Source organism: Notothenia rossii (genome assembly GCF_949606895.1).
Source record: "Notothenia rossii genome assembly, chromosome: 8".
NCBI classification, from domain to species: Eukaryota; Metazoa; Chordata; class Actinopteri; order Perciformes; family Nototheniidae; genus Notothenia; species Notothenia rossii.
In genome coordinates this window covers 29,563,593-29,575,691 of record NC_136906.1, presented here as the reverse complement: position 1 = coordinate 29,575,691, position 12,099 = coordinate 29,563,593, and the positions used below count along the sequence as shown (strand labels likewise).

Here is a 12,099-nt window from a genome sequence, read left to right as displayed (position 1 = left end):
CACCTCACCTGAGGGCATGGCCAGGGCCTGGAAACAAGGAGAAGAAGGAGAGGTGAGTACTGGCAGACTGTAGCAGGGGAAACACATTCCTCTATAAGATTTGATAGAAAGAGAGAGAGAAAAACATTTGAATGTTGCCATTAAATTGCATTGGACTCCCATAGATATTATTAAAATACCTGATTCATATTATTGCAATTAGGGCAAATTATGAGTTCAAAATAAATTATAAAATGTTTTAATAAATAGCATTATTGCAAATTTAGATGGTTGGACTTATTTTTACAGCTTAAACTACATTTTTGTCATTCTAACCAGTAGACAGATAAGCACTTTAAATGGTACGGTTAGTTTTCAGTTCAATTCTTAAATATACATTTTTTTTACCTGAATGAAGAAATAAAATATATATATATATTTTTTTTTTATTCAAAATGGTATATGTCTGCTATTTTTCCTTTCTTTGCAACCACATTTGTATTCTGTGTAGTTTCATATAGTTATGTCAAATTGAGAATTCATATGTGCATATAAAATTGAGAGTGCCACTGATATTGCTTTGTATTGCCTTGGAGCTGAAAATCACACTTTTAAAGATATTTGGACGAAGGAAGAATGTAATTTCCTTGAAACGTTTAAATGTGAAATGGTTCATATATAATGCATCTATAAAAGCACAATTTCATGGGACTGAGTTGATTGGACAGACCCATTGTAATCCCTACTAAAGCACATTGTCTTCTTTATTGGTAATTAAAACGCATACCAACATTTATTTTTTGGAACTGTTGATTAAAAGTAAATTAATTAGTATTGGTAACTTTAATTTGTATCTATCTTTTGTTATCAGTTAAGCAAAAAACATGTACTGGTCCTGGAGATTGCAGATTTATCCTAATTTACATATCTAGATTATAGCATCCTATTGATTTTTAACTCGCGAAAATATTGGCTTCATTTATTTTTTCTGTTTATCGAAATTTCTGATTTAAACAAATCTTTAACAGCATATGTATAATATACATTTTTCATCAAATTGATGACAAACTTGAAGTCAATAGCGGGCTCAAATCATTTGGGTTTTTGCTAAAGGGACAACCCCTTGGTTTAAATTTGGATCATCAGTGATGTGATTGGCCTGTTTTCCACTTCAGTTGGGCAAAAGAACATCTAATGAATGTGTTAAAGAGACTGGAAAATGCACTCTTGTTAAAGTAACCCATTTGCAAAACCCCCTCACGTGCACCAACATCTAGAGCCTTTGACAGCCTTCCTGAAGTTGTAATCTGTGGTGCATGTCTCAACAATCCTGCAATGTTTTAGGAATTCTTTGACTGTTTCCTCTGCAGGTCTGTTGAGATAGAAAGCAGTCTTAATCTCCCACAGTTCATCTATCAGGGACACTTACCAGGTGACAGGCTCGGACATGAAACTGGATGTTCAACTGTGGAGGTGAGAGCGAGTTGTGTGTAAGAACACTGAGAAAAACAGTGATGAACAGCAGAGTGTTGTGGGGGAGACAAAATGGCAGCTGCACTTCCACATGAATATATTTCAATTATTAACTGTTCAGTTTGAGCTGAAACCTGACGTCGAGAGCATAAATGATGTGAACACCTTCATAAAGATTTTAATTAGAAGAATAAGTCGGTCATAAGGGAGCCTTTATGCAACACCAAAAACTACTTTTTAATACGTTACCTATATTTAGATTGAAATGCTACTGAATATTCATTTGGGTTGAAATGCACTTTGTGCATATTAAGATAAAAATGTGCCTGATACAGCCTAAACTTATACAAACAAGTAATTCATGTACTAAATAAATATGTGTTTAATGTATATTAAGATTAAAAAAAATTAAAAAGGCACTTCATGTTATTTTAGAAAAAATACTTATATGAAAATGAAATGTATGTATAACTAGATTAAAATATACTTCATGCATATTTTTAAAGAGGCCCTATTGTGTTTTTATGTGCATGTAAATGGTCTGACTAAATGGAAACGGGATGTCCTGCATATAACGATTGTTTTCATTATAACTAATTACACATTATTATTTTTGTAATCAATTTCTCATGTTGCCATGCCATTACAATTTCCCAATGCCCAAAGAGATGTCTTTAAATTCCTACATGTTCAATGTTTTCTTGTTACTTAAAAAATGCTGAGGGTGTATCATCGGATGTTTAACTAATAAATATGAAATATAGGGGATGGTGATGCTCTAACAAATAAACCCATAATGAACGGCCCACAAGTAGGGCAAAGAGAAGAAAAACCTCTTCACATGCATGAAGATCAGAGAGCAGGAGGAAACTGACTGACAGCATCATCCAACTCAAATCAAACATGGTTATGAATAAATAAATCCACCAAGCTTCATGACTAAATCAGCCCCCTGAATGTTTCTCAGCGTGAACACTGAGCCGTGCTAATTGACAAATGCAACCTCATGTTATAACGGGGTTAATGTAGCTGCTCATCTGAGTGTCAGCTGGAGCCCTGAGGACAGCCGGCAACATCAGCAGGCCTCTGTGAACACATGAAGCGCGCCCTCAGGTCCTCTTCTGAATGCAGCACTGCAAGGCTTGTTTTGTTTTTTTAAAGCACCACTGTCGTTTGGATGCACTAGTATATCCGAGTAGACGAGGAGGCAGACCCTCACCCTCCCACCCCCCTACGAACCAACGTTTCTTCAAAACGCAGTGAACCGATTTCCAATTATATATTATGTGGCACTCAGTGTGGCCTGATAGTGTTTCAAAACGAGGCGAGGACGCAGACGCCCGCAGCTACTGTGTCTGAACTCAGGAGGAAAACAAGCAATGTGAAGAATGAGAAAGACCAGTGTTGGAAGAAGTATTTAGGTCCTTTAGTTAAGTGATAGTACTACTAATTATCTGTAAAAAATACTCTGGTACAAGTTGTCCTGAAATTAAAATGTTCCCTTGTTAAAAGAAAGGATAATCACAGAAATTAACTCAAAGTATTATGTTTATATAAAAGTATCCAATGCAGAACATTATAAAAATCACCACAATTCTTTCTTTAATTAAATGTGATCATTCTTAAAGGTTTAAAGATGGCAATTAATTTCCCCCTGATTTGATAATTGATTATTTGTCCAATTGTCCAGATAAAATTATAATTTATAACAAAGCATCATTTGTATTTATATATTAGATATTTTGTTTTATAAACTTTCATTTGACAATATGTAACTAATGTCCAATAACTGCAGCTCCAAAATAAAAGTAGAAAAGTAAAAACTAGGATATTTCCCTTCAAATGTTGGTGTTGAAGCATTATTAAACAAAATACTCAAGTATTTCAGTTTTGTGATTAAGTACAGTACTTTGACTGTTATATTTGATCTGCCTTTGTTAACGTTTCTGTGTTATACTATTATAATGTTTTTTTTATTTTTCAAAAATGGTGTGTCCTTCACTGTTGCTGTTTGTAGTGACTTGTCTGTTTTATTATAAAATAAAAGGTAGTGGATAATTTCTTATTTTTCATGTCTACTGATTGGATTGATTCAGGATTGTTTTTGTGGTGTTGCTTTTATCTAATGTTTTATTTGAAAACCCAAAAAAAAGAAGCATTAAATGTAGAACATTTAAAAAAACATTAGTACCATAATGGGTTTGGAAAAAATGATACGGAACTTTGGAAAAAAGGAGAATATTATTATCATTTTCCAAGGAGAAGCAAGCTTCCTCGACATCCCATGTGGAAACAACAAACTCACATGTTCATTTTAGTTCAACTTGAATCCATTGCAAGAAAATCAAAAATAGAGAAGGGAAAAAGAGCTTCAGACAGTTCTTTCTAAACATAACGACTGACGTGACATTTGGTGTGTCAGTGGTGCCGAATGACCAACATCACATGGTTGAACTCAGACCCTTACACTTTTGCATAACAGAAGCTCATTGTGGAGAATGTGTGTGTGACATTCCAACTAAGTGGTGTCAAATAATATTAAGTCAATAATCCACATCTACCCAAAACACATTAAGTAATTTCTGTTCTTTTTATACTTTTTTAGATGACAGACAGTAAGGTATCAAGCATTTGTATTGGGCGTGTTGCATACTTTTGAGAAAAAGTTGATACTGTAGCATTAACAGTGAAATGTCCAAAAACTGTGCCACTAATGACATAGAATACATGTTAGCGGTTACCATAATACAGAAAAATGCATGCTACTCATACAGGAGCTTGCAGAATGAAAACGGAATACTTTTCCATGATCCAATGCCAATCTCCCAAAGCAGACGTCAAGGTTATACCAGCTTTACATCAAACTGGATCTCTCCATTGTTATTTTTAGGAAGAAATTAGATGTGTGGCTTTGGTTAAAGTATACATAAGCATTACATCAACCTCTGACTCAAAATATAACTTTGGAGCTATTAAGATACTTTTTTTGGACATTATAAGCCCATATAGGGAGGCGTGTGGCGCAGTGGGTTAGTGCGCTGATCGTGCTGGACTTTGAATCAGGACATAGCAAGTTCGAGTCCCACTGCAGTCAGCATGTCGTTGTGTCCCTGGGCAAGACACTTCACCCCAAATTGCTCCTGTGGGGATTGTCCACAGTATTGAGTATGTAAGTCGCTTTGGATAAAAAGCATCTAACAATTAACATGTAATGTAATAAATGTCCTCCAGTTATAAATAACGAACAATAAACTATGCAATTAGTCAGAAGTAACACTTCCATAAACGAGTCAGTTGATCAGATTTTAACCAGGCTAAAATTAAGTTTGTTGTGGTTAGAGCATAACATTATAATCCATTATTTACTCCTCATGGATGCAACTTGATGTGTAATAATACAACTATGCTCACTTTATTTGTTACCAAACCACATAAATGGTTAGTTTGCTGCCTTTCCCTTTGAATAATGAAAATGATGATAATGTATTAGTAATGATGCTGAAGATTGGACTAAAAAAAACAACATGTGAAGGTGTCACATCGTGCTTGATATAATTGTTTCTCACTATTTTTATAAAACAATGTATTGACAGAAGTATCATTAATTGAATCTATATTGAAAATATTCATTCGTTAATAGCTTAAAATGAGCTCCCCCTTAACCATCTACCACGGTAAAATCCTGCTTTCACATTAATGCATGACTAATAATAATCTAATGCTACCATATATACATAGTCAGATCGGATATTTTTATACTATCAAAAGTCTAACCATATATTCCTGATTATAGTTACATCATTTAAATGAAGGAATATCTCAAATGCAGAGCTCTGTTAAGAGTACTTTAACACTGTGGAATTAGTACTTTAACTGTATTAATGAATCCGAATACTTTCTCCATCACTGCTTTACGGTCTATTATGTCATGTACAAACTAAAATAGCGTTAAATAAATGTAACTGAATACAAAACTGCACACGATCCATCAGAATGAACGATAGTACATTTAAACTAAGTCCTTTTTTAACTGAAGGCCCCTGAAAATATAATAAAAGACACTCGTATTTGGACATGTTTTCCCATTTCTGCGGAAAACCCCAACTAAAAAAAATGAACAGCTCTTACATTCCAAGTCAGATATATTATTTAAGCCGTTTGGTTGTAATGTTTTAGTGTTCTATACTTATCTGTCTGGGGCTTTAACTTGCTTTCGATCAATTCATTTCCTGCCTCTTTGTTATTGCTTGGCACCAAGAGACCAAGGCAAATTCTTGTACGTGAAAACCCAAAGTCGCTTGGCAATAAATTCAGATTCTGTCACCAAGTTTGAAACCCCCCTGTAACAGCTAACTTTGGTTAGCTTAGCATTAAAGCGTCCTAACAGCTAGCTGAATGTAGCATCACTTACCGCGGCTTATTGTGGTTCCTCTCCGGAACGAAAAATAACTGGTAGGAGCGGGCTAGCGAGCCTCTATCTTCATAGCCCGGGTCTTTTCCTCTCTGCAGACAATCAACACAAATGTTGCTCCATTTTCACTGAAGTCCCGACGGTGAATTTCATTAACGGTCTCTAAATAACACCACTAGTTTAGCTGGTTCAAATAGGAGCTTGCCTTGTCCTCTCCTATGATACTAGCCGTAGCTAATTAGCTAGCTTAGCTTCGATAGCTTGGAAGCTAACGTTAACATTAGCTGTTCTCCGGGGTGTGGCTGTGGTTTCTCTGCGGTGCCCCACTTCCAAGCATGCTGTCTCGTTACACCTCACGTTTTTTTAGAAATATACTCTTAAAATCTGACTTAATATATGCGCCCCATACCGAGGTCGGGCTTTTTTTTTGTTCTTTGCTAAATACAAGATGGAACAGACTAGTGGGGCGGGACTCAAGTGGTGACCGGAAACTGTTTTGTTCTATTTCCTGTGAAATTTCCGCTTCACAAAATATTGAATGATTTTTTTATTTTCTAAGAACACTCTTTTAACGTGGGATAATAATTTAATAATGTTAAATTTAGCACTTATTTATTCGGTTGTATTTCATTAGATCCAAATTAGCCATAACATGTGATCACTAAAATATGCAGGTGGGAATGTACATTTGAATAAATATATGTATATACAGTACAAGGGTTGGGTAAACTTTGAAATATTGTCACTTATCATGTACGAATATCCTGGAAATATCTGTAATAAGTAACATAATACTTTAGATGAACAAATATGAAATGCAATCTGAGAACATTTCACAGCATAGGGACGAGATTATGTGACAAATAAAAAATAAAAAACCCTTCAAAAACAATTTGTTCATTGTCCGTAGTCAATTAAGCAGTGGGAGAACGTAATTAGGTACATTTACATAAGTAACACACTTTTATTTATACTGTTTTATTTGTATTTAATACATATTAAATGTACCTTTGCCAGCTGCAACATTAAAACTATTAACACAATTATTATTATCTAATACTACATTATCCTACAATGGTCAATGTTGTGTTACCAGTAGTTTTATTTTGGGTACTTCCTATATTGTAATGGTAATACTTTAATACTTACTCTTATATTTAGTATGTCTACAAAAAAAAGGTGTTTTTTCAAGGGATATTTATTTATTATTTTTATGCAACTAAAACATCCCATAATCTGTTATATTAGCTGCAACATTGTTAAAGCCAATGGGAATCATTTTAATTTAAATCTGGCAGTAATGACTACAGATGGTCAGAAAACTATTCACCATCTTGGATTTGTTTGGTTCAGGTAAAACAGTCCTGCAATAAATAACTTTTAGGAGGCAGCATCTGTGATATCTTTTCCTTTTAAACTTTTTTATAAGATTCAAACCATAAACCAAAATAACACAAAATATTTATATTTAGGTTTCATCTTTATTGCAATGACAGCAAGACAGATGAAAAGTACATTGAACTGGAACATATAATCCAAAACATCTTAAATTAATTATAAAAACATATTGAAATGAGCTATAACGTTACTGTTGTAATTGAAACAGTCCCAGTGATAACAGGGTCCACATCAAGGAGCTACTCTCAGGCCAGCTCCTTGATGTTAGGCCCTTGGGAGTCAAGCAAGTCAGAGATTAAAAGTACATTCAAATGGAATATATAAACAAAACATTACCATCTTAATTTAATGATAAACACATATTAAAATAAGCTATACATGTTACAGTGTAATTGAAACAGTGATAAGAGTCCATATTATTTTTAGTCCACCTCCTCGATGGTGGGCCCCTGGGAGCCGGCACCGGCCTGCTCTCCACAGCTGCCTGCAGGCATTCCTCCCTGGTACAGCTTGCTGATGATGGGGTTGCACACTTTCTCCAGCTCTTTCTGCTTGTGTTCATACTCCTCTTTCTCAGCCAGCTGGTTGTCCTCCAGCCAGGTGATGGTCTCCTCACACTTCTCCATCAGCTTCTTCTGGTCCTCCTCACTCATTTTGCCCTTCAGGTTGTCGTCCTGCACAGTGCTCTTCATGTTGAAGACGTAGGACTCCAGGGAGTTCTTGGCAGAGATTTTTTCCCTCTGAATGTCATCCTCAGCTTTGTATTTGTCTGCGTCCTGCACCATCCTCTCGATTTCCTCTTTGCTCAGTCGGCCCTTATCGTTGGTGATGGTGATCTTGTTCTCTTTGCCGGTGCTTTTGTCCACCGCAGACACGTTCAAAATGCCATTGGCGTCCACGTCGAAGGTGACCTCGATCTGCGGGACCCCTCGTGGAGCGGGTGGGATTCCTGTCAGCTCAAACTTGCCCAGCAGGTTGTTGTCCTTGGTCATGGCTCTTTCTCCTTCGTAGACCTGTATGAGGACCCCGGGCTGGTTGTCAGCGTAGGTGGTGAAGACCTGGGTTTGTTTTGTGGGGATGGTGGTGTTGCGTTTAATCAGAGATGTCATGACTCCTCCAGCTGTCTCGATACCAAGGGACAGAGGTGCCACGTCCAGTAGCAGCAGGTCCTGAACGTTGCCCGAGGTATCTCCTGAGAGAATGGCCGCCTGGACGGCAGCCCCGTAAGCCACCGCCTCATCTGGGTTGATGCTCTTGTTCAGCTCCCTGCCGTTGAAGAAATCCTGCAGGAGTTTCTGGACTTTGGGGACTCGAGTGGAGCCTCCAACCAGGACGATGTCATGGATTTGTGCCTTGTCCATTTTGGCGTCCCTCAGGGCTTTCTCCACAGGTTCCAACGTTCCCCTGAAGAGGTCGGAGCACAGCTCCTCAAATCGCGCCCTGGTGATGGAGGTGTAAAAGTCGACGCCCTCGCACAGAGAATCGATCTCAATGCTGGCCTGGGAGCTGGAGGACAGCGTTCTCTTGGCCCTCTCACAAGCTGTGCGCAGCCGCCTCAAAGCTCTCTTGTTCTGGCTGATGTCCTTCTTGTGTTTCCTCTTGAACTCCTCCATAAAGTGGTTGACCATGCGGTTGTCAAAGTCTTCTCCACCCAAGTGAGTGTCTCCAGCCGTAGATTTTACCTCAAAGATGCCGTCTTCAATGGTCAGGATGGACACGTCGAAGGTGCCTCCACCCAGGTCAAAGATCAGGACGTTTCGTTCTCCCGACTTGATTTTGTCCAGGCCGTAAGCGATGGCGGCTGCCGTCGGCTCGTTGATGATCCTCAGGACATTCAGTCCTGCGATGACACCTGCGTCTTTGGTGGCCTGTCGCTGGGAGTCGTTGAAGTACGCTGGGACTGTGACGACTGCATTGGACACAGTTTGGCCAAGGTACGCCTCAGCAATTTCCTTCATCTTTACCAGGACCATGGAGGAAATTTCCTCAGGGTAGAAGGTTTTGTCTTCCCCTTTGTATTCCACTTTTATTTTGGGCTTCCCTCCATCTCCAACCACCGCGAAGGGCCAGTGCTTCATATCTGCCTCCACCACTGGATCATCAATCTTTCTACCAATCAGTCTCTTTGCATCAAACACCGTGTTGCTAGGGTTCAAAGCCACCTGGTTCTTTGCTGCGTCCCCGATGAGCCTCTCGGTGTCAGTGAAAGCCACATAGCTGGGGGTGGTCCTGTTGCCCTGGTCGTTGGCGATGATTTCTACTTTTCCGTGCTGGAAAACACCCACGCAAGAGTAGGTGGTGCCCAGGTCAATGCCGATCGCTACACCTTTAGCTGCAGACATCTTTGTTGATGTTAATTTTTGTCCTAAAGATGCAGATACAAAATATAAATGGTAAGGTAAATTAGAAAAGTAGATACATACAACAACTATTATTACATAATGAATTACATCTTGCCCAGCCTGAATTATCTATTTAATATCCAACTTAGAGTTGTTTATTTTATGGACAGGTCAAATGAATGATTAAACATGGGTGTATAACTAACAACTAAAAAAGGTAGACTAACTCTAATTGCCTATTTCAAAGCAGAATGTTTTTCAGTGGCAGTTCATTCATTAGACCACAAATTAAAAATACATTTGAAGATTCTTTAGATCAGGGGTGTCAAACTGAATTTCATCGTGGGCCACATTAGCATTATGGTTGCACTCAAAGGTCCGGTTGTAACTATATAAATACATAATATATATGAAATAATGTATTATATTATAGCCTCTGCATTGGATAGGGTAATTACTTCAGAATTAATAACTATGTCTGAAAGCAGAAGTCTAGGGCAAATAATTTTAAGTCTCTTCAGTGCGCATGTCACAAAATGAGATGCATTGTGGGACATTATGGGCAACATGCTTCTGTGAGATAAGATGGAGCTTTATTAATCGCCGTGGGGAAATTCAGTAGTTTAACAGCAACAGGGTAAGATTGAAAAACAGGATAGCACAGATTCACACAGATAAATAAAATTAAGGATAAATAAATTAAATTGAACATATATAGATATACTGTAAAGTGGCATGTAACCGCATTATATTCTTTGCAAGCTCTTGCGGGACACATAAAATGAAGTCGAAGGCCAGATTTGGCCCCCGGGCCTCGATTTTGACACCCCTGCTTTAAATAGACTTTGGTAGTTCATTCTTCAATAGAAAAAGCTATATAATGGTATGTCAAAGATTACAGCACATTCACAGGAAATGTGAAGGTCATAGGGCTAAATCAACAAATAATTTAACATAGCAGGTTTTTTCAAATACTTTGCATTATTCAACCTTTAAAACTGAAACATATCATTCGATAGGCTGGGAGCAAACTCAATTCCTATATATTTTCCTTTATATTTTTGTTAAATCATCATTTAATATAACACTGCTTTAAAAATGATATAAAAAATGTAACTGGGGCCCTCTTCATTAATGGAAGCCTAACATTTACCGTAATTCTGAGGGAGTTTGGTGTAACTGTTATCCAGTAGGAGAAATCTCTTAAACAGCCGTTTAATCCAACGTAGGAAAGTTCTATAATTTGCACATCATTGTAAAAAAAACAAAAAACGATGTATTAAAGTCAATGTGCAAAAATAATAACATAAATTAAACTATAAACGAAAATGACTATAGCAGAACTAAGTCTAAAATGTGCAGTTTTTCTAAGGGAGTTTGGTGAATATGTCCCTGTATGGCAACGTTTACCGTAGCTACATTTAACTCATCGACATTTAACTATGTCATTTTCACATAATTTTTTATTTATGGCATAGCCGTTTTGAAAAACTCCCATTTAAACTGTTAAAGAAAACAGAAGAAGCGTACTTACTTTGAATGAAAGATGAGGATAAGGCGATCAAATAGAAAGATGATGTCACGTAATGTGGCTTCTTACTCGGTATTCTGGATGTCTCAATGCCGGAAACCGCAAATGTCACCTATTTATAGTTTCCTCACTACCTTCTGGTCCTTTCTCGAGCTTTCCGCTTTGGACAAATCACAGAGCTCCGCGTGGGTGACTTGCGTGATGACGTATGCTTGGAAGCTTCTACAAGCTACTTCTGGATGAATGGAGAAACCGCTAGAACCATTTATACATTTTAATAGCAAATTAAAACATGCAGTCAAAATAAAAATAATCCCAGTTACCCAGACCAACCGAATGTACCCAGTAAAAACGGAAACGTGTGTAGACTAACACATATGTAGACACAATTTACAAATCATAATTTTAACGCTAGTTTCATAATATTGTGTTTAAATTCCAGGTGTAGGAAATTAAAGAAATAAATGGGTGGTATAGACACATCCTATTATACAATTGGTAAGCAAAGCTTTTGTGTATCATCAAGAAGTCGTTTTTTTTTTTAAATATGTGGTTGTTCCCATGTTTTTGTTCTACCAAAGTGCAACGTTTTAGATATGCAGTGGCCTTAATCTCTTTGTTTGTTCATAATTTTGTACAGAAATATTCACAAACTTTGTATTGACGTTCATTTAAAAATATAGTTGAAGAATTTGAGGGTCTGTGAGGTATTTAACAAAAAGGAAAGGGAGCAGGATGATTCATGTATAATGGTTGAATTAATCTGTTGTTTTGCTCCTCGGTTTAGTTTGAGTTAATTAAACATAAATGTTTTGATTCATGATGTAAATATTAAAGCTGTTAAAACAAGGTTTATTTTCCAAAGTGTCTTTCTCCATATTACCGCCAGATGACGCCAAAGGAAGACGTTTTCAAATGAGTGAACAAGGAAGGAATTCATATGAGGGAGCCTCAGCCAATCAGAG

The 12,099-nt window shown here is 37.2% G+C and overlaps 1 protein-coding gene across 2 annotated transcripts; it reads right to left on the bottom strand.

The window, feature by feature from the left end:
• Positions 1-7,324: 7,324 nt before the first annotated feature.
• On the bottom strand, positions 7,325-11,294 carry LOC307014650 (heat shock 70 kDa protein 1). 2 transcript variants are annotated; one of them, XM_079642707.1, is made up of 3 exons: positions 11,138-11,267; positions 10,757-10,839; positions 7,325-9,626 (listed from the first exon to the last, which is right to left on the bottom strand). In XM_079642707.1, the coding sequence occupies exon 3, from the start codon at positions 9,601-9,603 to the stop codon at positions 7,684-7,686; it is 1,920 nt and encodes a 639-aa protein (XP_079498833.1). In that variant the 5' UTR covers positions 9,604-9,626; positions 10,757-10,839; positions 11,138-11,267; the 3' UTR covers positions 7,325-7,683. The 2 variants fall into 2 exon arrangements, with proteins under 2 accessions (XP_079498833.1, XP_079498832.1); XM_079642706.1 differs by lacking the exon at positions 10,757-10,839 and having other exon boundaries at positions 11,138-11,294.
• Between the last annotated feature and the right edge of the window lie 805 nt (positions 11,295-12,099).